This window comes from Indicator indicator, chromosome 4 (genome assembly GCF_027791375.1).
Source record: "Indicator indicator isolate 239-I01 chromosome 4, UM_Iind_1.1, whole genome shotgun sequence".
NCBI lineage: Eukaryota > Metazoa > Chordata > Aves > Piciformes > Indicatoridae > Indicator > Indicator indicator.
The window spans coordinates 35,155,850-35,180,220 of record NC_072013.1 but is presented as its reverse complement, the minus strand read 5'-3'; the positions used below and the strand labels follow the sequence as shown (position 1 = coordinate 35,180,220).

Below are 24,371 nucleotides of genomic sequence, written 5' to 3'. Positions count from 1 at the left end.
CATGGGCAGGGACACCTCACACTAGATCAGGCTGGCCAGAGCCTCATCCAGCCTGGCCTTAAACACCTCCAGGGATGGGGACCCAACCACCTCCCTGGACAACCCATTCCAGGCTCTCACCACTCTCATGGGGAAGAACTTCTTCCTCACTTCCAGCCTGAATCTCCCCACTTCCAGCTTTATTCCATTCCCCCTAGTCCTATCACTACCTGAGATCCTATATCCTATATCTTGGGCTTGAATAGCCCTTTAGCTTCATCCAGCACAGACATTCTCTAACTCCAACCAGACTGGTGCTAAAGCATGTCCTTCAGCACCACATCTCTGTGTCTTTGAAGCACCTCCAGGATGGGGATTCAACCACCTCCCCAGGCAGCCTGTTCCAGGACTTGAGAACCCTTTCAGTGAAGACATTTCTTCCAATATCTAACCTAAACTTGCCCTGGAGAAACTTGAGGCCATTTCCTCTTGTCCTGTCAGTTGTTACTAGGGAGAAGAGACCAACCCCCACCTGTCTCCAGCCTCCTTTCAGACAGTTGTAGAGAGCAGTGAGGTCTCTCCTCAGCTTCCTGTTCTCCAGACTGAACAATCTCAGTTCCCTCAGCTGCTCCTCACCAGATGTGTTCTCCAGACCCTTCACCCCAGCTTCATTGCCCTTCTCTGGACCTGTTCCAGTCCCCCTCAATGTCCCTCCTGTAGTGAGTGGCCCAAAACTGAACCTTGTACTCAAGGTGTGGCCTCACCAGTGCTGAGATGATGAATTTGCAGGGCCAAGAGGCCCTCAGGCTGGACAAAGCTGAGGCAGTGCAGGTCCAAGTTTCTAGGCATAAATATTTTGATTTTCCCATCCCATTGCTGAGGATGCAATTAAGGAACCCATGGTCGCTGTAGTGAAGATTGTTGATGTGGTGAAATGAAGCTCCAAATTCATGCAGGAAGGTAATGAAGAGAAAGAATCTTGTTTTGGACTCATTACAGTCAGCAGTATTGGCCAGTTAAGAGAAATCCAGTCTGTATCCTAGCAGTGTCCTACCAGATTCTAGGAGTTAGAGCTTCTTAAGACTTTCTTTTAATGCTTTTATGCCTTGAAACACATCACTATATTTTCTTGAAGTTAATGTATCATAACTAAGGTTCTTATCTTCATTTGCCCATGCTGTGTTTATTTCCAGACTGCTTAATTACCCTACCTAACCTTTAATTTAACCTTTTTTTGTTCTTTACTTCTAGACAACTATTTGCTCCTCCAACCCTTCTGCACAAAAGCCCAGTTCCTGAATGGAAAAGCAAAGCAACACATGACAGAGAAGCTTGCTGGTAAAGCCATGTTTTAATTGCTTGTTTGTTTGTGTCACTGCCTTATTTAGGCAAATTAATCTCAGGGTGGTGGTGGCTGTTGATCTTTTGTTCTGACATAGGAGGTTGTGGGCATTAAGGAGGCAGCAGCTGTCAAATTTCACCCTCCTCTAATGCAAATTGAAGCTACTGCTGCCAAAAAAGAGTATTATTAGTATTTATTCTTCTGCCTCCCCATTACTATATGAATACCCCAGAAATGCTGAATTCTCTTCTCGTGTTTTAAACATGAAAATTTCAAAGTCTTCAAGGGAAATCTGTTTTAACCACACTGACATTCTTTGGTGTACTTTGAGAGCTGTTCTGTGTGTAGCAGCTATAAAAGGGAACTTTAGAAACATAATGGATGCTCTGTTCTTGAAATAACCCTAAATTTATGCTTCCTGAATGTGTTAGTCACCAGATTTTAGGCCATTCATCTCTTGGTGGGACCTTCTGGAGCAGTTTGTGAGGCATTTGTGAGGCCACACCTCAAATCCTGGGTTCAGTTTTGGGCCCCTCACTCCAAGGAAGACATTGAGGTGATGAAGCACGTTTAGAAAAGGGCAATGAAGCTGGTGAAGGGTCTGGAGAGCAGGGGTGGTAAGGAGCAGCTGAGGGAACTGGGGTTGTTTAGTCTGGAGAAGATAAGGCTCTCTACAACTCCTCATTGCTTTCTACAACTGTCTGAAAGGAGGTTAGAGCCAGGTGGGAGTTGGTCTCTTCTCCTGGCTATCAGGTGATAGTAGGAGAGGAAATGACCTGAACTTGTGCAGGGGAGGTTTAGGTTGGATGTTAGGAACAATTTCTTTCCTGCAAGAGTGGTCAGGCATTGGAACAGGCTGTCCAGGGAGGTGGTGGAGTCACCATCCCTGGAGGTGTTCAAGAAACCTGTGGACATGGAACCATGGCCAGGGTGGTGTTGGGTTGATGGTTGGACTTGATGATCTTAGAGGTCTCTTCCAACTGATGCCATTCTGTGATTCTATAAGGCTACTTTGTTCCTTAAATATCCACTGTGTCTTTCAGAACTGGAGAGGAAATCACATCAGATGTTACACAGTGCACTGTGAGAAATGTCCTTATGACAATCCTGACTAAAAAGTATCTCCAAAAGCCCCTTCAGTTTCCTTTCCCTGTTTTATTTTTATAGAACATTTTAATTATCTGCAGTACCCATGCTGCTCTCTAAACTAAGAGAGGATAAAAGGGGTGTTTGCAGGGATGTCAAGAGGGACTTGGACAGGCTGGAGAGGTGGGCCAAAGTCAACCTCATGAAGTTCAACAAGGCCAAGTGCAAGGTCCTACACCTGGATTGGGGTGATCTCAGGTACAAATATAGGCTGAGCGAGGAGTGGCTTGAGAACAGTCTTGAGGAGAAGCACGTGGGGGTGTCAGTTGATGAAAAACTCACCATGAGCAGCAATAGTCACTTGCAGTCCAGAAGCAAGCCATATCATGAGCTGCATAGAAAGCAGTGTGACCAGCAGGACGATGGAAGCAATTCTGCCCTTCTACTCTGCTCTCCTAAGACCCCACCTGCAGCACTGTGTCCAGTTCTGGTGCCCCCAGAACAGGAAGGACATAGAACGGTTGGAGAGGGTCCAGAGGAGGCCACAAAGATGATGACAGGGCTCGAGCACCTCTCCTGTGTGGACTGGCTGAGAGAGCTGGGGCTGTTGAGGCTGGAGAAGGCTCCAGAGAGACCTTGTAGCCCCTTTCATGTACTGGAAGGCTGCTCTAGGAGAGCTGGGGAGGGGCTTTTTACAAGGGCTTGGTAGCGATAGGGTGAGGAACAATGGGTATGAGATGGAGGGGGGCAGATTTAGACTGGAGATTAGGAAGAAACTCTTTACAGTGAGGATGGAGACACTGGAACAGGTCGCTCAATGAGATTTTCCCCTCCCTGGAAAGGTTGGATCAGGCTTTGAGCAACCTGGTATAATGGAAGGTGTCCCTGCCCATGGCAGGGGATTTGAACTAGATGATCTTTAAGGTCCCTTTCAACCCAAACCATTCTATGATTTGACACTGAGTGCTTTTCAAAGCCTCTCAAAGCAGGTTTTCACCTCTGAATTGTGTTTTAAACCATCTCCAAACACTGTTTGATGACCTGTTGCCTTGCTTGCAGACCTCGTTACGGAGTTATACCCACGAAAGCCTTATGCTGTGGAGCAGAAAGTTCTGGCTGTCCTCTGGCACCTTCTGGGGAACATGACCAACAGTGGCTCTTTGCCTGGAGCCGGGGGGAACATCCGGACAGCCACGGCAAAATTATCTAAAGCACTTTTTGCACAGATGGGTCCAAGTCTGCTAACTCAAGCTGCAGCTCAGCCACCGCACATCAAGAAGAGTTTAGAAGAATTCTTGGAAATAACAACCTAAAATAAGGACACCTCTGTGTGTGAAACTCAATCAGGACACATAGAAAACTAACTGTTTACATGGAGACACATGGGACCATCCCCATGGTGCTGGTTCACAGTGTTGGGTGTTCCTCATGCAGCAGAGGGGTTGGTGGTGGGAGAGCCTGAGCTGTGCTGAGGCTCACTCCACTCACTGCCACCATCACCAGTGTGCCTGGTGACAGAGGAAAAGTCACTCCTGAGTCATTCCTGCTGGTCTCTGGAGAAAATGGGAGTACAGCACCCTGTCAGATTGCTGATGAATAAACACACCTTCTCACCATAGTCGTGTTTTGGCTTGTTTGAGCTTTAGACTTCTAATTATCCTGTACAACAAGGCACTGTCTGGCTTTTGTGAGGAATCTGTTGAGTTTTTAACCCTTTTCACAGTTGTGCTGGACGAGCTTTGCAGTGGCAGCTGTTAAAGCCTTATCATGGTGATTGAGGGGCTGGGGCTGCTCCTCTGCATGGGAATGCACGGTTCTGGCAGCTCACAGCTACGCACGGCTCTGCAGTAAAAGGAACCCCAGCCCTTCCTTTCTTTTCTCTTCTCCCCTTCCAGTTTCCCGGTTTCTCCCTTTCTCCATTTATCTTTCCTTTCTCCCTTTTCCCTTCCCTTTTTTCCTCATTTTCGTTTCCCCTGTCTGTTACCCGTTAATCCCATTCCCTTTTCTGTTATCCCTTTCCTTTCCCGTTCCTTCCCCTTTTCAACTCCCCCGCCTCCCGTCCCGCTCTCCCCCTCGCTCCCGTTCCGCCCCTGTCCGCGTGTCGCCAGGCCCCGCCGCCAGCCCGGGGCCCGATTTCCGCGGAGCCGCGCGGCCGCCATTTGGCGGGAAGGGGGGCAGGGCGCAGGGCGCCTGCGCGGCCCCGCCGGAGCGCAGGCGCCAGGGGCTGTGCGCAGGCGCCTTGCGCGCTTCTCGGGGCCCGGCGGCAGCGCGGCGGGCTGGCGGTCACCGGCCCGGCGGAGGTACCGGCTGCGGGTGAGGACCGTGGGGGCTTGGGGGGCGGAGTGGGGGTGCTGAGGAGTGAGGCGGGCCCGCCTGAGGCGGGAGGAGGGCTTGGCCGCGTTCTGCTGAGGGGAGGTGGCGGGCGTGGGACTCGCAGCCTGCCGCCACGTTCGGGCCGCTGCCTTCGGCCGCCCTTCAGGTGGCCAGCGGTTAGCCTGTCCTGCCCGCGAGGCTCGGGTATGTTAAATAACGACTGTGATCAACTCTGCAGTGAGGGAAAAGTGGTTTGTTTCCGTTGTATGTGCTGTAAGAGCCCTTCAGTCTCTGAAGGGACAGTCGGCTCACAGCCTTTGAGAGCTTCGCGTTTTATGGCATCATTGCTGTGTTGTCCCCCTGTACTGGGCACTGGTGAGGCCACACGTCGAGTCTTGGGTTCAGTTTGGGGCCCTTCACTTCAAAAAGGACAGCGAGGTGCTGGAGCTTGTCCGTAGAAGAGTAGTGAAGCTGGTGAAAGGTCTGGGGAACAGGCCTGATGAAGAGCACCTGAGGGAGCTGGAGTTGTTGAGCACGGAGAAAAGGAGGCTGAGGGGAGACCTTATGGCTCTCTACAACTCCCTGAGAGGAGGTTGTAGCCCAGTGAGGGTTGTGCTTTGCTCCCATGGAACAAGTGACAGGACAAGAGGAAATGGCCTCAAGCTGCCCCAGGGAAGTTTGGGTTGGACATGAAAAACAATTTACAGCACGGGTTCTCAGGCATTAGACTGCCCAGGGAGGTGTTGGGAGTGACCGCTCCTGGAGGTGGTTAAGAGACACGTGGATGGGGTGCTGAGGGATGTGGTTTACTGGCCCTGGCTAAGCAGTTTTGATGATCTCAGAGGTTTCTTCCAACCTCAAGAGTTCTATGATTTCTATATTTCAGTTACTAAACCTTAATCTTGGGGCAAAAACAGTGGAAGGGGCATGCTAGTTACACCCTGCAGTCAGTCCTGTCCCGGAAGGGTTCAACCAGCTGCTTATCAGTACTGTGAAGAGCCTTGGAAGGGTGTGATGAGGTGTGGAATTACATGGTGCTGCCTGTTTGTGCTTTTTCCTTGATATTTTCCATTGGTACTTTCATATTTCTAAACACCAGCCTTGTCTGCACTGAGGCTTTAATAGGAATGGGCTAAATAATGCCTGTGGGCAAATTACTGAAAACGTAGTGCACATAGTTATCTGATAGATTTATTTAGTTATTTAGCCTGAGTGGTCTAAAACTGGAATTGAGTTACTCCATTACACGGTTAGTTGTGTTAGATGGTCACTTTTCAGGCCACACCTGGATTCAGTTTTGGGCTCCTCAGCCCAGAAGGATATTGAGGGGGTAGAGCAGGTCCAGAGAAGGGCAACAAAGCTGGAAAACAGATCTGGTGAGGAGCAGCTGAGGGAACTGGGGTTGTTCAGCCTGGAGAAAAGGAGGCTGAGGGAAGATCTCCTTGTTCTCTACAACTGCCTGAAAGGAGGTTGGAACCAGGTGGGGGGTTGGTTTAATCTCCCTGTTACCAGGTGATAGAATGAGAAGAAATGCCACGGGAGGTTTAGTTTAAGCATGAGTAACGATTTCTTTCCTGCAAGAGTGGTCAGGCATTGGAACAGGCTGCCCAGGGAGGTGGTGGAGTCAACTGTCCCTGAAGGTGTTCAAAAGCTGAGTAGATGTGGCACTTTGGGACATGGTCTAGTGCTTGTTGGTCTCTCTGATACTAACTAAAGAAGCCAGCTTCGTATGCAGGCTTTCTGGAGTAGCCCAGGGTGTGGGCAAGAGCTGCTCATGAAGGAAATAAACTGCTCCCCTTGCACAGGTGTCCTCTGCTGCTGGTAGAACAGAAGCAATGTAGTGCTCTGTGTGCTCACAGCGTGTTCTAGTGGCTTCTAAATGTCATAAACTCTTAATTTTTATGACTAGTTGCTATATAAAATGAGAAAATCGTTAAGAGAAGGAATCGTGGTTTTAGGGCTGCCAGCAGATGTATGGAGCAGAGAAGAGAAATCATCACTTCCAAAAAGCAGTTATCAAGACAGCTTTGCAGAGCAAAACACATGGAGTTTCTAGCTTTGTGCCTAGGTTATGTGTCCCTGTGAACTCCCAGGCAAACGTGAGCTGTTACCTCATGAGTTGAGGCTGCTGAAGATAAGATAGGGAATATTTCTCCTTTCTGACATTTTTTTTTCCTTCTCTGTCAATGTATTTGTTGAAGTGAAAGCAATCAGGCCATTCCTTCTCTTACCAGGCTTTCGGTGGGAAAGATTCTGGAGATATGGGTGACCTGGAGACTGTTTAGGATTTTTTTGTCTTATTTTTGAAATGCTAAACCTGTTTGCTTCTATCTTCTCTGAGGAGAACCCAAGGGAAATAGGAGTATGATCATCTCGCACTGCTCTTCATTCTAAATAGATCTGTTTGCTCCAGAAGGACATGGTCCTGTTGGAGCAGGGCCAGAAGAGGCCTGGTCTGAGGGCTGGAACCCTTTTGTTGTGCGGCTAAGCTGAGAGCACTAGGGTTGTTCAGCCTGGAGAAGAGAAGGCTCCAAGGAGACCTTTTGGTAGCCTTCTAGTGCTTAAAGGGACTGTTAAGAAAGCTGGGGACAGACTTTTGAGCAGGGCCTGTTGTGACAGAGCAAGGGGTAATGGTTTGAACTAAAAGAGGAAGAGATTCAGATTGGAGAGAAGGGAGAAATGTTAGACCCTGAGGGCGATGAGAGCATATCCCAGGTTGCCCAGAGAGCTGAGAGATGCCCCATCCCTAGAACCACTGCAGGTCAGGTTGTTTGGGGCTCTGAGCAATCTGCTGTTTTTGCAGATGTTCCTGCTGACTTCAGGGGGGTTGGACCTTGAAGGTCCCTTCTCACCCAAACCAGTCTGTGACACAGCTAACAGCACCAGGGTGCTCCATTGCCTAGAATCAGTTAGTCATTAGGACCTGGTTTGACTGTGAGAAGGCTCAGTGGAGCACCTTACTCCAAGGCACTGGGTGGTGAAGATGGAGATCCCTTGAAGCCAGGCACTGCTTGGCAGAGCAGCAGGCATCCATGTTAGGCTGGAGTGGGCTTTGGGACAAGGGCAGGTCTAGGCAGCAGCATTGCAGAAGGATCAAAACAAAGAGTGGGAGGATGATGGAGTGTATCCTGAGGGGCAGGAGGAAGCATCCCACACATGAGCTGTGTATGGGAGAGAACCACTGCATGTTAGGTGGACATTTTATGTGGTTCTCTGATGCTGGTTGGGTTTTGGAGGCATCATTAATGTGAAATGAGTCTGGTGCTGAGAGTAGTTCTTAGCAGAGGCATCACTTAAGGCATGAAAGGTTCATTTCAACAGGTATTTGTCTTACAGAGAAGTTGTTGATTTTGTAGTAAGGATAAGAGTTGGATAAATCTGAGCATAATTATCTGGAATAAACTTTTACTAGAGTCATATTAGAAGTCTTGGGTCACTTTTATGCCTCAGTAGTTCCCTGTGATGTTTTTTAACAAAACCATGATGATTTGTGTGTGCAGATACTAAAAAGTACATCTGCTATTAACATCTTTAATTGTAAATAATGCTGATAGGTGAAGAATCACAGAATATCTTTGGTTGGAAAGAGACCTTCATGATCATCTCATCCAACCTAGTAGATTTAAGTGAAGGTGTGTGGTGAAATACAAAGATGCCTGAAGCATCCATGACTCTTAGCTGACATTTCACACCCCAAGTTCCACTTGAATCATCACTGAGTACTGAATCTTTTTGTTTCACAGGATCTTGTAGAGCAGGAACCTCAGCCATGGAGAACTCAGACAATGCAGAGGAGGAGAAGCCTACAGTAAGCAATGACAGCACAGAAAACGGGGCTGAAATATCAATAGACGATCAACAGATGGACTTTACTACGGAGATCATGAGTGTGACTGAGATGGAGCAGTCACCTGATAGCTCCCCAGACCTGAATGAAGAGAACACACAGGAGAGTGAGATCCCCAACATTGAAAGCTTGCAGACGTCGGATATCGAGGCTAGCTTCCCTCCAGACTTTGACAAGTTCTGGAAAGTGGTGGAGGACAATCCCCAGGACTTCACAGGATGGGTGTATCTGCTGCAGTATGTAGAACAGGAGGTCAGTGCCTGCCCCCTTTTTCTTTAGGCTTCCTGAAAGAGCGAACACAAATCATGGATATTCTAGGGAGAAATCCAGAACTGTACATCAAGCTTTTGTGGGTTCTGTTTTAATACAGTTACATAGGACCCCAGCATGGTGGGGATTGGAAGAGACCTCTGGTGGTCATCCAGTCCACCCCTCCTGCTAAAGCAGGAGCACCCACAGCAGCTTGCCTAGGATCACAATGTCCAGCGGGGTTTGGAATCTTTCCAGAGAAGGAGAATCCAAAACCTCTCTGGGCAGCCTGCTCCAGGGCTGCAGCACCCTCACACCAAACAAGTTTCTTCTTGTCTTCAGGTGGTCGTCCTGGGTTCCAATTTGTGCCTGTTGCTCCTTGTTCTGTCATTGGGCACCACTGACAGGAGTCTGGCCCCCATCTTCTTGCTGCCCACAGGTCCTTTAGCTCTTGCTGAGCATTGAGAAGATCCCCTCTGGGGCTGCTCTTCTCCAGGCTCAACAGTCCCAGGTCTCTCAGCCTTTCCTTCTCACAGAGATGCTCCAGGCCCCTCAGCATCTTTGCAGCCTCCACTGGACTCTTTCCAGTAGTTCCCTGCCTCTCTTGAACTGGGGATCCCCGAACTGCGTTGCCTTTCTAGGGTGGAGTGGAGGTGGAGGAGAACCTCCCTTGACCTGCTGGCCACACTCTTCTTCATGTCCCCTAGGAGACCATTGGCCTTCTTGGCTACGAGGGCACATTACGGGCTCCTGGGGAGCTTGTTGCCCACTAGCACTCCCTGGTCCTTATCTGTGGAGCTGCTTTCCAGTAAGCCAGTCCTCACCTGTACTGGTGCAGGGGCTTATTCTTCCTGAGTTGCAGGGCTCTAGGTTTGCTCTTGTTGAAGTTGATGAGGTTCTCCTTTCCCTAACTTTCCAGCATGGCCAGTTGCCCTTGAAAACTGTCATCAGTAGTGATCACAAAATAGAAATGATTGTTTTGAAGTTCTCAGAAATGACCAAATAGAAATGTTTTTTCTGGAGTCATCAAAGATGACCAAATAAAAATGATTGTTTTGAAGTCATCAAAGATGCCCAAATAGAATTGATTGTTTTTCAGTCATTGGAAGAGGTCACCAACTAACAGTGATTGTTTTTAAGACAATATGAAAACAATGGTAGACATTAGGTGTTTTGAGGGAGAGGACCCATTGCTCTTGTCTCATTCCTGCAGAACCACCTGCCAGCTGCCAGGAAGGCCTTTGACAGGTTCTTCACCCATTACCCATACTGCTACGGCTACTGGAAGAAGTATGCAGACCTTGAGAAGCGCCACGAGAACGTCAAGCAGTCTGATGAGGTACGTAGGTAGCTGGGCACAGCTCTTGCCATTGCTCCTGTTGGCCAAAAAATGACTAAGCTCCCACAAGTCATTTGGCTGCCAGTGCCTGCCAGGTTGGTAGGAGTTTGGTGTGCACGTGTCACCCCTGTGGCATCTGTAGCTAATGTTTTTTCTCTTTGTTGGCAGGTGCGTTAAACCTCTACAGTTTGTCAAGCTTTGCAGTGCAAGCCCTCTGTAAATTACACTGCAGCTTAACAAGTAGGGCAGGGCTTTTCTCTCACTTCCCTTTGTTCCTCATTTTTCACAACTCTAGAGTTGGTTTTTTTATTCTTTTTTTTTATTATTTTTTTGCTGGTCACAATTGCTCCATCTTTATTGCATTTTTGGTCAGACGCTGTCAATGATGCTCTAATGGGTCTGTGCCCTATGGTCTGTACCCCAAAGCCTGCCCACACAACCTGGTCAGAATGCAGGGACCGCTGCGCTTTGAAGATCAAGACTCTGCACGTGGAGATCAGAACATTGCCATGTTCTATCCAACCTCCACCCAAATGGTAATGGTAGATTATTTAAACAAAATTCCAGTAATTAGTATGTCTGAGGTTCAGCGGATAACACAGTGTTGCCTCTCTACTGGGACACCATCACCTCTGTCAGCTACAGCTCCTCTTCTCTTCATAGGTTTATCGCAGAGGGCTGCAGGCCATTCCTCTTAGTGTTGATCTCTGGATACATTATATAAACTTCCTCAAGGAGACCTTGGACCCTTCTGATCCTGAAACCAACAGTACCATCCGAGGGTGAGTTGAGAGCAGGCGGTGACAGACATAGTCTGCACGTACCATTAAATGTCTACTACTGTGGTCATAAAGACATACAAGATCATAGAGTCCAAACATCAACCCAAATACCATGTCCACTAAACTAGATGAGCTGATAGCAGCCTGCAGTTCCTTGAGGGAGGTGGTGGAGCTAAATTCCATGGGAAAAGGTAGGTAACACAATTGTATAATCATGGAATTGTTTGGGTTGAAAATGCCCTCTTGGATCATTGAGTCCGTCTGCCAGCCCAACCGTGGCCATTAAGCTATGTCCAGAAGTGCCATGTCCACATGTTTATTGAACACTTCCAAGGGTGGTGACTCTACCACCTACCTTGGTAGCCTGTTCCAATGCCTGACCACTCTTACAGAACAGAAATTATTCCTGATGTCCAACCTAGACCTCGCCTGAGGCGGTTTCAGGCCATTTCCTCTATTACCCGATAGGGAGAAGAGACCCAACCCCCACATGGCTCCAACCTCCTTTCAGACAGTTGTAGAGAGCAATGAGGTCTCACCTCGGTCTCTTCCAGACTATACACCCTCAGTTCTCTCAGCTGCTCCACCAGACCTGTTCTCCAGGTGCTTCACCAGTTTCTTTGCCCTTCTCTGGACCTGCTCTAGCCCCTCAATATCTTACTGGAAGTGATAGGCCCAAAACTGAACCCAGTACATAAGGTGTGGCCTCACAGTGTGCTACAGAGGCCAAATGTTGTGTCTTGAGAGCTTCAAACTAGATGTTAAGAAATACTTCCTGCAGTGCTGCAAGAGGTTCCCCAGAGAATCTGGGGAGTTTAATTCCTTGGAATGTAGATCTACAGATTTAATTCCTTGGAGATGCTCAAGATATGGCTGACATGATTCTGACCTCATCTTTGGCTGGCAGTGGTCCTGCTTTTAGTGAGCAGTTGTACTGAAGTTTGATGCAAAACCTTAATTGAACTGTTAAGTTAGCTCCAGACAGTAACTGATGTATGGCTGCTAAATAATAGGTTTGGAATCTGACAGACTGGTAAAGATTGGGTGTTTTTCTCATGTCTTGCATACCTGCAAGTGGCTTTTCCTGTTGCCTTTATTCAGTTGTGGCAGTGTTAGAGGAGAAGGCAAGCCTGAGCTTCATGAACTGTAGATCTTTCCGCCGACACCTAGAACTTAACACTTTGCACAGCTTAAATCTTGAACACAAGTGTGGCTGCAAGTAGATGAGGTTGCTCATAATCACGGAATCATTAAGGGTGGGAAAGACTTCTAAAATCATTAAGTCAAATCTTCTGATCAACATCTCCATGGCCACTAGACATGCCACATCTACTAATTTTTTGAACACTTGATCTTTAAATGGGAGCCATAGATTCTTTGTGCTCCCACCTCACCCAGGAACAACTGTAGAATGGTTTCCCTTTCAGAGCCTACGAGCACGCAGTGCTGGCTGCGGGGACAGATTTCCGTTCTGACCGGCTCTGGGAGATGTACATCAACTGGGAGAACGAGCAGGGCAACCTGAGGGAGGTGACCTCCATCTATGACCGCATCCTTGGCATCCCAACGCAGCTCTACAGCCATCACTTCCAGAGGTAAAGAGAAACAAAGGACGTCACCAAATCGTAGTACATAGTGGTGGGAAGGGACCTCTGGAGATCATCCAGTCTAAGCCTCCTTGTTGAAGCAGGGTCACCCACAGCAGCTTGCCCAGGATCATGATGGCCAGCTGGGTCTGGTATCTCTTCAGAGAAGGAGACTTCACAACCACTCTGGGCAGCCTGCTCCAGGGCTCCTTAACCAGAACCCTCAGTTAATTTATACATCAGCCTTCTATATAACTTCTACAGACCTTTTTTGTTTAGACATAAATTATTTTCTTCTAAAGCTGCTCTTGTCCTTTGGCATCAGTTTTAAATGACAAGTGGTCTGTCCTCTTCAGCGAATAACCACTGGAGTTCATCACACTTTTATTTCTCTTCAAAACACAAAGGTTTTGAAGCCTGACAGGTGGCGGAAGCTGCATTTTCTGTGCGTGTTGTCAGAAGCTGCATTCTCAATACCACTCCAATTGATAAATCATCTCAGAGCCCCTCTAGGACTGATTGTTCAGCTCTGGGTGCACAGTGTTGCCACATGAGACATCAAGGTTGTGTTGCATTGTTCCTGCCTGCTCCCAGGTTTAAGGAACACATCCAGAACAACCTGCCTCGGGACTTCCTGACCACAGAGCAGTTTGTCCAGCTGCGCAGGGAGCTTGCCTCAGTCAATGGCCACACTGGGGAGGAGGTGCAGCCAGGAGATGACCTGCCCTCTGGGACTGAAGACATCACTGACCCTGCCAAGGTAGGCAGCCTGGGGGTGCATGAGGGTGTTCCTGCCTTGCTCTGTGCCTGAGGGAGGAGTCTAGATGCAAACAGTTTGATGTCTATGCAGCTGCATTGTTCCTCTGGTTCTCCTGTGTGTCTGCTTGTCTATAGGACACACCTTTTCAGAGGTAGTAAAGACGTGGAGTTAAAAAATGATGGAAGTGCTGTGGAAAGCTTTAGGGGTTAACAGTAATTATACCATACTAAGAAATGAGTACAGAAGTGCCTGGCCAGGCAGGATAGATCGGATGAGGCCAATGGGATGAAGTTCAACAAGGCCAAGTTCTGGGTCCTGGGCTTAGGTCACACTAACTGCATGAATGTTCCAGGCTTGGGGCAGAGTGGCTGGAAAGCTGCTTAGTAGAGAAACACGTGGGGGTGCTGGTTGAGAGCGGCCGAAGATGAGCCAGCAGCGTGCCCAGGTGGCTGAGAAGGCCACCAGCATCCTGGCTTGGATCAGCAGTAGTGTGGCCAGCAGGGTCAGGGAAATGATTGTGCCCTTGTGTTGGGTACTGATGAGGCCACACCTTGAGTCCTGGATTCAGTTTTGGGCCCTCAGTCCAAGGACATTGAAGTGCTGGAGCAGGTCCAGAGAAGGGCAGCAAAGCTGGAGAAGGGTCTGCAGAACAGGTCTGGGGAGGAGCAGCTGAAGGAACTGGGCTTGTTCAGCCTAGAGAAGAGAAAGCTTAGGGGAGACCTTCTGGCTCTCTAAAATCCATGAAAGGAGGGTGGAGCTAGGTGGGGGTTGGTCTCTTCCACCAAGAAATGAGGGACTGGACAAGAGGAAATGGCCTCAAGTTGCACCAGGGCAGGTTTAAGCTGGATAATAGAAGAAACTTCTTCACTAAAAGTTCAGGTTCTCATACACTGGAACAGGCTGCCCAGGGAGGTGGTTGAATATACCCGTCCTTGGAGGTGTTGCAAAGACAGAGATGTGCTGAGGGATGTGGTTTAGCATCAGCCTTATTAGAGTCAGAGGATGGTTGGACTCAGTCTTAAAGGTCTCTTCCAACCAAAATGATACTGTGAGGAGCTGTGACCAAGGAAGTTCTTCTTCAGTAGTGGCCTATGGAGGTTCACAGCCTTCACAGGCATGTGGAAATGGAGCCATCTGGAGGAACTGTTGATTGAAGCCATGTTTGACTTGGGTCCAAATCCATCTTTAATCTCAATTACCTTCAGCATAAAGCAAAACTTGAGATAGAAAAATCAATGTAGTTGGATTGTGCTGAAGGTAAGGGCACCGTGTGGACAGTGTCCCATCCCTTCCCCTGCCTCTTCGAGGCAACATCTGTGGTACTTTGCGTTTATGCACGACTGTCACCCTAAAATGCATTTACAAAGGTGATGTGCTGTCTTCCTGTGTCACATCTTCAAACTTGTGTTTTAGCTGGTCACTGAGATAGAGAACATGAGGCACAGAATCATTGAGATTCACCAGGAGATGTTTAACCACAACGAACACGAAGTCAGTAAGAGGTGGACCTTTGAGGAAGCGGTAAGTTTGGGTCTTCTGTGTAAGGCAGGAGGTGCAAGAGCTTTGAACATAAACCCTGGAGCTAGGAATTGGGTGACAAACCATGTGACTGGAACTGTTGTGGGGCTTTCAGCAAAGATGGGCTTTCATACTCTGCTGTGTTTCTTCTGAAAACCCAAGTGGTGAGGGCAGCTCTGCCATCTGGTCATTGAAGCATAGTTGAGGAGTGCCTGGGGATAGGTGAGATGGGGTGTAAGTAATGAATGGTCTTTAAACACATGGTCATGAAGTGTGTGTGAGTCAGGACTGCCTTGTGGCTGAGGTGCTGCAGGGTAATGTGGTGGAGGTGGTTCTGGTTGCCTGTCCTGAAAGGAGAATGGAGTTCGGATGGGTTTGTGTTTAACCATCACGCTTCAAAACCTGAGATTGTCTCTGACTGCAGAGGTAATCCTGTCCTGAAAGGAGAATGGGTTTGCACTCTGAAACCTGGACACAGTTCATGTGAGTTTGCCAAAAGTATCCATCAAACCTGCAGCTCCTGTCTACAAACCATTAAGTCATAAATTAACCTGACCATTTGGCTAGGAGACATTTGCAGAGGCTCCTCATGTCACCTGTCCTGTTGCTTATTGCACTAGGCCAGACACCTGATAGGCCAGAAGAACTGGGGAGAACCTTGAGTAGGGCAGGGAGGCTGTGGGGAGCAGGACATTGGCTGGAACAGGAGCATCTTCCAGTTGGGAGAGGTCTGGGCCATCATTCTGCAGCAGATGCTTCCTTGGTTCAGAGGGTTGCTACCATGGTTGCTTCTGGAACACCATGGTTGCTCACTGGAACAGGTTGTCCAGGGAGGTTGTAGATGCCCCGTCCCTGGACATGTTCCTGGCCAGACTGGACAAGGCCTTGAGCAACCTGGTCTAGTGGGAGGTGTTCCTGCCAATGGCAGGGTGTTTGGAATCTTTAAGGTCCCTTGCAACCAAACCCATTCTGTGAACTTCAGCATAGAGCATGTAACCACTCCTGCTCACATAGACTTTAGTAGAACTCCATCTAACTCAAGTGGTTCCTCTTTCTGCTCTACTTTGACCAGCCTGATGTGCTATCACCAGCCCCATACATCATGGAGAAGCAGAGCACACAAAACACATCCCTACAGTGGGGGCAGCTCAAATACACTGAAGTCTTGTGGAAAATGAGGATGTGAGTGAAGGTCTTCTTGGCTCAGGAAACATAAAGCTACAAATGATTACTTAGGAGAATGGTAACACTGTGGACATGCTGAAGTAAATGTGTAAGAAAGAGGGTGTCCTCTTGTTCCTGGCCAGGATCAGAACATGTACTGTCAAAACAAAGTGTTTGGAACAGGTTGCCCAGAGATATGATTGAGACCCCATCCCTGGACACATTCAAGGTCAGACTTGATACAGCCCTTGGCAGCCTGATCTGGTTGGAGGTGTCCCTGCTCACTGTAGGGGAGCTGGGCAAGATGACCTTTGAGTATCCCTTCTAACCCAATGCATTCTGTGATCTGCTCTGTAGATACCAACATGGTGGGCCTGTGAGGTGTCTGAAGTACAAATGCGTCCTGGAACGGATAGAAATGAGGTAGATGGGTAACAGAGGTCAGATAAAGGATGGAGAACACTTAGACCTGTTTGCTTAAGGAACATGGTTTAGCACCAGGCTTGGATTAGATAGTGGTTGGACTGGATGATCTTAAAGGTCTTTTCCAATCAAAATGATTCTGTGGTTCTATGAGTTTATTGTAGCAGGAACAATGTAGCAGTGAAGCACCCAAAAGAGCCTTGGGTTCCATAGTAGAGTTCAGTGATGAGCATGGAGTGGGTGATTTGCTTTACATTTCAGGTGGGTGTGAAGGATTGAACATTAATTTCTTAATTATTGTAAGTTCTTGATGCGTTGTGTGGATGTCCCTGAGATGGAATTGCAGTACAGGAGAGAAACGATCAGGTAAAGGTAAAGATGGAGTGAGGAAAAGCAAGATCTCTGGAAGGATGCTCTGCTGCCTGTAGGTCAAAGCAGTGCTAGTACAGTAAGTACTTCAGCACTCTGTGTGGAATGCATTCATTGGTGTTCATCTTTGATGTTCTTCAGCTGGGAGAAAAGGAGACCGAGGGAAGTTGTTTGGCTCTACAACTCCCTGAATGGAGGTTTAAGCCATGTGGGGGCTGGTCTCTTCTCCCAAGGAACAAGTGATAGGACAAGAGGGAATGACCTCAGATTGCACCAGGGGAGGTTTAGTTTGGACATGAGGAACAAATTCTTCCCCAAAAGGGTTGCCAAGGTCTGGCCCAGGCTTCCCAGTGCAGTGGTGGAGTCCCATCCCTGGAAGGGTTTTAAAGCCATATGGATGTGGTGCTGAGGGACATGGTTTACTGGTTACCTGGCAGGCTGGGTTAATGGTTTGATTAGATAATCTTTGAGATCTTCTGCAACCTCTATGATTCCATGATAATGTTGCTGTTACGTTGTTTTTAAGGGATCAGCTTCTTCTGAGTTCTTGCTCATCTTCTGTAACCACTTGCACTCCAAGAGTTTCTAGAGCAAGAAGTGCCTAGCCTAGAATAATGCCAGCAGCATCTCTTGATCAGCACTTGGGTAACCCCAGTAGATCTGGCTGGACAATGTCCTTGGACATAAGGAGGAAGTTTGGACATTAGGAGGAAGTTCTTCACAATGAGGGTGGTGAGACACTGAAACAGGTTGCCCAGGAATGTGGTTGAGGCCCTGTCCCTGGAGACATTCAAGATCAGATTTGACTGGGCTCTGGGCAGCCCAGTCTAGTCGCAGATGCCCCTGCTGACTGCAGGGGGGTTGGACAAGATGACCTTTGAGGGTCCCTTCCAACCCAGTGCAATCTGTGATCTGTGTGGTCCCACAATCCCACTGATTGAAGTGGTGTTCCTTGACTCTTGCAGATCAAGAGGCCTTACTTTCATGTCAAACCTCTGGAGAAAATTCAGCTGAAAAACTGGAAAGAGTACTTAGAGTTTGAGATAGAGAATGGCACTCACGAGCGAGTCGTGGTCCTCTTTGAGAGATGTGTTATTTCATGTGCCCTCTATGAGGACTTCTGGATTAAGGTAAGGGAGAAGTGGTTTGCCACCCATCATCTCCTTGCCACTGGCAATACCTTGACCTAGTGACTAACCTTTTGTACTCTTTGTGGAACGTTGTTCATATATAACTATATCTGTTGCATTAGGAGATGGTCTGCTTGCAACCAGATTTGACTGCTGCATATGCCAACTTCGTTGCCTCTCTACGTCCTTCCTTACAGAAACTAGTCTAGTGGTTCCATAAAGGTGCTGAATGGGTTTAAAACAAAAGAATTTTATCACTCTGGCATGTTTGGAAAGGCAAATACAAGCTTTAAACTCTCCCATCTCTGCTCTGTTTTCAACCATAGTATGCCAAATACATGGAGAATCATAGTATTGAAGGAGTGAGGCATGTCTACAGCAGGGCTTGCACAATACACCTGCCTAAGAAACCCATGGTTCACATGCTGTGGGCAGCCTTTGAGGAGCAGCAGGGTAAGAGCAGCCCTGGGGTTCTGCTGGGAGGGATTCTAGTGGTCAGTAGGCTGTGGGGTGTCTCCTATCCTAAAGTGTCTCAACTGATGTTTCAGGCAACATCGATGAAGCCAGGAGGATCTTGAAGACCTTTGAGGAGTGTATTCTAGGGTTAGCCATGATCCGCCTGCGGAGGGTCAGCTTGGAACGCAGGCACGGCAACATGGAAGAAGCTGAGCACCTGCTGGAAGAGGCTATGAGGAACTCCAAGTCCCTCACTGAGTCCTCCTTTTATGCCATCAAATTAGCTCGGCACCTCTTCAAAGTACAGAAAAACCTTCCAAAGGCAAGAAAAGTGCTGTCAGAAGCCATAGAAATGGACAAAGTATGTGTTCCCTCCTTGCTGTCCTTAACAAACCAAACCAACCCCCAAAGATCACCAATCTTCTCTCTCTTTGAAGCATTTCTTTCCAAGTAGGGCAACAATGATGACAGGAGTTTTAGCTGTAATGGTTCATTACTGCATGGAGACACCAGTCCCTCTAAACTGAGGTTGCCCTACTTGTAGCTCTTGCTTCATACCTTTATTTTTCCTTGGATAATCTCTCTTTTCATGGAGAATCTCACTCTTCTAGATGTGTGTTCATCTCAAGAGTGAACAAAACCCTGTGGGCTTGTAGAGTTTGTAGGGGTTGGGCACTTTAAAGGATCTTAGCTCAGTGCTAGGAAAGTGTGATGTATCTTTTTGCAATGTTAGGTCATTTCTATGTGTCAAGTCAGGTCAGAGATGACCAACATGACTAAAACACCTTTTATTGACTATTTTAGCATACAATTTATAGTGTGAATGTTCTGGCATGCTTGTGGTAGAGATACATTGACCATTAAATACCTAACATGGCCAGTGCACAACTCCTAATGCATCTTTTGCACAGGAAAACACGAAGCTCTATCTCAACTTACTGGAAATGGAGTACAGTGGTGACCTCAAGCAAAATGAGGAGAACATCTTGAGCTGCTTTGATAAAGCTGTCAATGGGGAGCTCTCCATTAAAATGAGGATTACGTTTTCACAGAGAAAAGTGGAATTTCTGGAAGATTTTGGTTCTGATGTAAACAAGTAAGAGGGGATCTGCAGCAGCCAAGTAAGGGTCACTAGAAGAGTGCTGGGAGAAGTGGTAGGGTTAGCAGCATCCATTAAATGGTGTCTTTAGCACTATCAGCTCTTTGTTGATGGATGATTTTCTCAACCAAAACCTTGGGTTTAGATAGTAATAGTGTGGCCAGCAGGACCAGAAGAGTGATTGTTCCCCTGTACTGGACATTGCTGAGACCACACCTTAAGTACTGGTTTCAGTTTTGGGCCCCTCATTCCAAGGATATTGAGAGGCTGGAGCATGTCCAGAGAAGGCCAAGAAAGCTGGTGAAGGGTCTGGAGAACAGGTCTTATGAAAAGCAACAGAGGGACCTGAGATTATTTAGTATGGAGGAGTCTGAGGGGAGACCTCATTGCTCTCTACAACTCCCTGGGAAGGAAGTTGGAGCCAGGTGGGGGTTGTAGTTCTCCCTACATCCAGGTGGATGATCACTGAGCTTGGTTTAGAATGGGTTTTGGGTGCCAGATCCCTGGAGCAGGCTGCCCAGAGAGGTTGTGGAGTCTCTTCTCTGGAGAGCTTCCAAACCCAGCTGGACATTGTGGTCCTGGGCAAGCTGCTGTGGGAGCCCCTGCTTTAGCAGTGAGGTTGGACTGGATGATCTCCAGAGGTTCCTTGCAGCCCCACCATGCTGGGATTTGGGGATTCTGTGTACTTGAGCAACCACATTAAAATGTTCTACATGTGTTTAAAATGATAATGTGAGGACAGCTTTCTCTGTTGTCTTCCTCAGGCTTCTGGACGCGTATGATGAACATCAAGCACTTCTGAAGGAGCAGGACTCTTTGAAAAGGCGAGCAGAGAACGGGTAGGAAGGAATTCTTCTGGGTTGTGAACCCATCTGGATTGATGGAGCAGTGTGGGGTGGCTGGGACAGGCACTGAGCTATAGCTGAGAGAATGTGGAAATGCCCCCTCCCTGGAGGTATTCCAGGCCAGGTTGGATGAGGTCTTGAGCAACCTGTTCTAGTGGAAGGTGTCCCTGCTCATGGCAGGGAGGTTAAAACTAGAGGATCTTGAAGATTCTTTCCATCCCAAAACGTTCTGTGATTCTACAAATCTATGAAATGCTTAAAATACTTCTCTAACAGTGTTGGAGAGTTGTTTTTTCTTCAATGTGTGAATAGTTGTTAAAGTTTTATCATGGATTTATAGTTTTTTGTATAAATACAGGTATTTTTCAGCATTATGCCTATTGTTTGCAAGACTAAAATCCCTTGTTTCTGATCACTTGATGTTAGGTCAGTGGTTGGACTTGATGATCTTAGAGGTCTTTTCCAACCAAAACAGTTCTATGATTCTATAAAGTAAATATGCTTTCAGCACAAACATGGCTTTTGCTGTCTCGGTTTGAGCACCAGAAGGATTTGAACACCAGAGCATAGAATTGTAGAATTGTTTGGGTTGGGAAAGCCCTTTAAGATCATTGAGTCCAACCACTGAACCGTGTCCCTAAGTGCCATGTCCACACATTTCTTGAAACGTCCATGGACCGTGACTCCACCATCTCCCTAGGTAGCCTGTTCCAATGTCTGACACTCTTGCAGGGGAGAAAGTTTTCCTAATATCCAACCTAATTTCAGGGCATTTCCTCTTGTTCTGTAACTTGATACTAGAGGAAAGAGACCAGTCCCCACCTGCCTCCAACCTCCTTTCAGGGAATTGTAGAGAGCAATGAGATCTCCTCTCAGCCTCCAGTTCTCCAGGCTGAACAACCCCAGTTCCCTCAGCTGCTCCTCACCAGACCTGTTCTCCAGACCCTTCACCAGCTTTGTTGTTTCTTCTTCCTGAAGCATAATATAATGTCCTTCCCTAAATGAAATTCTTCTGCCCTATTGGCACAGGCCACCGAATGTCAAAGTAGTCCTTCCTTACCCATTGCATCATTCCCCATGTGCAGAGCAGCCCAGAACCTAACCTCTGACACATTCACAAGTAGCTGTTTAACTTCACAGGTCAGAGGAGCCAGATGAGAAGAAAATGCTGACAGATGACCCAGCTCTGGCATCAGCACAGATGATGGATGGAGACATACAAGTCAACCAGGCGGCCTACAACTACAATGCCTGGTATCAGGTGGGTGTATGGGGTCCTCCTGGGCGTTGTGGCTATATCAGTGGCCCAGTGTCAGCTGGAGAGGAAAGCCTGGAGTCAAAATGGAGTTCCTGGTTTTGTGCATTCCTCTTCGACCTCTGTGCAGGGCTCTTTGTGGATAGAGATCATGGAATCACAGACTGGTTTGGGTTGGAAGGGACCTTTAAAGCTCATTAAGACCAACTGTGCAGTGAGCAGGGACATCTTCACCTAGAGCAGCTTGCTCAGATGTGTGGTTTGGTGTTTAGATGTTTACATTAAGGGAGGTGTGACAGTTGAATCGATATTGCTGGTGAAGGACAATGTACCTGTGTGTGCTGAAACATCTGGCCAGGTGACCCACCTCAAAATGTCAGTTTACCATGTGCTTTGATAGTCACTTTTCTTTGGCTAGTAGTTCCTGTGACGTCTTCGTCAAGATGAGTCTGCCACAGCTTGGCTTTGTGACTGTTCTTCCATGCACTTTGCTTTGTCCCCTGGAGTGGCATAAAGCACTCTTAAGACTCAGTCAAGTCATACCTTGGTTTCCTCTTCTTGCTTGTGGCTCCAGCAGCCTCCAGGACATGGTCTGCTTGCTGCTGGGCTGACTGGCCATTTGGTGTCCTGCCTTGTGCAAGGGGCAGGCTGGAAAATCAGAACTTCAAGCCTGCCTTTCTGTAGTAGGTTAGGATAGGAAGGGTGGGTACTGCAGGCATGGACTTCTGCTTCTCCTGAGTTGTGAGGCATGACGGGTCCAACTGAGAAGTTTGCTGAAAGAGTTAATGGAAACTTGTTTACACTGAAAAGAGCCTGCCAAGCTCATGGGGGACACATTGAGAGATGGGTTTAGAACTACCCACATCAAGCGTTCTTTGCAGAGGCAGGTGGTGAAAGGTATCTCGCCAAGCACAGGGACACTCTGCCAGGACAGCTGCTACAAGCTGTGAAACGCAGCATTGGGAATAGCAGACTTGGTGTTGATGGAGATCTCGGTACTGTGCTAGACAGGGTAACTCCATCACTGTCCTGTGGACTTCAGTCTGCTTGTGAAGAGCAGACAGTTCCTAAGAGGATGGAGATGTGTTCATGGCACCCCAGGAATATCAGGTGCTGGATCCCAGCCCAGGCTTAGATGGGGTAACTCTAAGCTCACAGGAACTGTTTGTATGCTGCTGTATTCCTCTACCAGAGGAAGCAGTGTGAGGGCACTGGAGCTGTGTGTCCTGGCTGGACATCTTGTGGAATGGCCAACAGGTTAAAGGAAGGTGTTCTCCCTCTCTACTCTGCCGTAGTGAGGCCTCATCTGAAGCCCTGGGCCCAGTGCTGGGCTCCCCAGTTCAAGAGAGACAGGAAACAACTGGAGAGAGGCCCGTGGAGGGTCCTGGAGCATCACTGTGAGGAAGAAAGGCTGTGAGAGCCCTGGGGCTGTTGAGCCTGGAGAAGAGCAGCCTGAGAGGGGATCTGATCAATGCTCAGCAAGAGCTGAAGTACCTGGGGCAGGAGGGAGGGGGGTGTGCAAGAGGATGGGGTCAGACTCTTGTCAGTGGTGCCCAGTGACAGGACAAGGAGCCAAGGTCACAAACTGAAACCCAGAAGGTTCCATCTGAAGATGAGGGGAAGCTTCTTTGGTGTGAGGGTGCTGGAACCCTGGAGCAGGCTTCCTGGAAAGGTGGCAGAGTCTCCTTCTCTGGAGAGCTTCTGAACCCACCTGCCCATTGTGATCCTGGGCAAGCCGCTGTGGGTTGCTCCTGCTTTAGCAGCGGTGTTGGACTGGGTGATCTCCAGAGGCCCCTTCCAACCCCACTGCACTGGGATTCTGTGATTCCAGTTACAGAAGGTTGAAATCCTGACAGTCATTATGGGGTGTCCTTTGGAGCACAGGCAGTCAGTAACCTTGCCATGTGTTGTTGCTTTGCAGTACAACTACCAGAATGCGTGGAATTACGGACAGTATTACCACCCAACTTGATCCCAGAAGCAGCTGGAGCTCACCGTGCTGCAGTTTCAACCAAGATGAAATAAAAATAGTAATTAAAAAAATCTCTATTTTTCTAAGTGGGGGCTGTGAAGAGACTGTTGTCATAGCTGCTTTTTGGTCTTCTGCATGTGAAAGGAGCTGATGTTCACAGGGTATGTGTGCAGTAACTGATCAATGGTATCTGTCCAACTCTAGCTGACCATCAACCCATTGGTTTTGTTAATTCCCTGCGTTAATTGGAGAGACCTGAGGAGTTCAGTCCTGTCTTGATTCCATAGATTGAGTTGGTGAAGCTGTAGGGCTTTGGTATCTCCTTGAACTGCTGCACGACACAGGCAGGATGGGACAGCATCATGACCTGTGCTACGGTGAGATGTCCCGTGTGTCCCACTCCAACTCCCAACCTGTTTTTTGTCGTCACCATGGAATCTCCTCACCTTTGAAGGCAACCTCTGCCAGCTGCTTTCTCTTCTCCACGAGGATCAGAGGAAGAGGCCGTGCAAAAAATGATGTTCTTTTATAAAGCACAAATGGTGTCTGGGGTGAGTTTTGTATTTAGTTTCTCTTGTACACAGTGTGTGAGCAAACATTTGTGTTGGGTTTTTTTCATTTTGATCAAAGTGATCATTCCCATTTTTTGTAATAAAAGCAAGGAATTCAGTAGTCCTCTGAGCTTTCTTGGGTTACATCTCTCCAGCCAGGCCTAAGGGTGTGTAGTGGGGGCCTCAGTTCAAACTGGAGTGACTACAGCATGTGGACACCTTGGGAAGGGCTGGCACATGTCCATAGTTTGTTTCTAGAACCTGGCTTTTCCATAAAACACCTTTAGAGGAGAAATGTAGTGGGCT

General features: G+C 48.0%; 2 protein-coding genes and 1 non-coding gene across 4 annotated transcripts in view; all 3 read left to right on the top strand.

Annotated features, from left to right (window-relative positions):
- TOGARAM1 (TOG array regulator of axonemal microtubules 1) overlaps positions 1–3,720 on the top strand; it is a 36,653-nt gene extending 32,933 nt beyond the window's left edge. The window contains exons 20-21 of the mRNA XM_054400693.1: positions 1,231–1,317; positions 3,467–3,720. Of these exons, the coding sequence (XP_054256668.1) occupies positions 1,231–1,317; positions 3,467–3,720 (341 nt within the window). The remainder of the gene's footprint in view (positions 1–1,230; positions 1,318–3,466) is intronic.
- Positions 3,721–4,689: 969 nt separating this feature from the next.
- On the top strand, positions 4,690–24,171 carry PRPF39 (pre-mRNA processing factor 39). Of its 2 annotated transcripts, XM_054400151.1 has the most exons (14): positions 4,690–4,720; positions 8,464–8,819; positions 10,030–10,155; positions 10,819–10,937; positions 12,365–12,532; positions 13,118–13,283; positions 14,697–14,804; positions 17,723–17,887; positions 18,214–18,340; positions 18,436–18,704; positions 19,255–19,439; positions 20,207–20,281; positions 21,428–21,548; positions 23,464–24,171. In XM_054400151.1, exons 2-14 carry the CDS (start codon positions 8,490–8,492, stop codon positions 23,512–23,514), a joined length of 2,010 nt encoding a protein of 669 aa, XP_054256126.1. In that variant the 5' UTR covers positions 4,690–4,720; positions 8,464–8,489; the 3' UTR covers positions 23,515–24,171. The 2 variants fall into 2 exon arrangements, with proteins under 2 accessions (XP_054256126.1, XP_054256127.1); XM_054400152.1 differs by lacking the exons at positions 4,690–4,720; positions 8,464–8,819; positions 10,030–10,155 and adding an exon at positions 10,545–10,691.
- On the top strand, positions 18,797–18,878 carry LOC128966835 (small nucleolar RNA SNORD127). Its single transcript, XR_008489103.1, has one exon. It is a non-coding gene; the product is annotated as a small nucleolar RNA SNORD127 (small nucleolar RNA).
- Positions 24,172–24,371: the final 200 nt, after the last annotated feature.

What these genes read in the sequence shown, in the direction of transcription:
- PRPF39 (XM_054400151.1), top strand. Translation starts at nt 8,490, where the DNA reads ATGGAGAACTCAGACAATGCAGAGGAGGAGAAGCCTACAGTAAGCAAT. An exon ending in TTTGGTTCTGATGTAAACAA is followed by an intron (nt 19,440 to 20,206) that starts GTAAGAGGGGAT and finishes TGTCTTCCTCAG; the next exon opens with GCTTCTGGACGCGTATGATG. An exon ending in AAAAGGCGAGCAGAGAACGG is followed by an intron (nt 20,282 to 21,427) that starts GTAGGAAGGAAT and finishes TTAACTTCACAG; the next exon opens with GTCAGAGGAGCCAGATGAGA.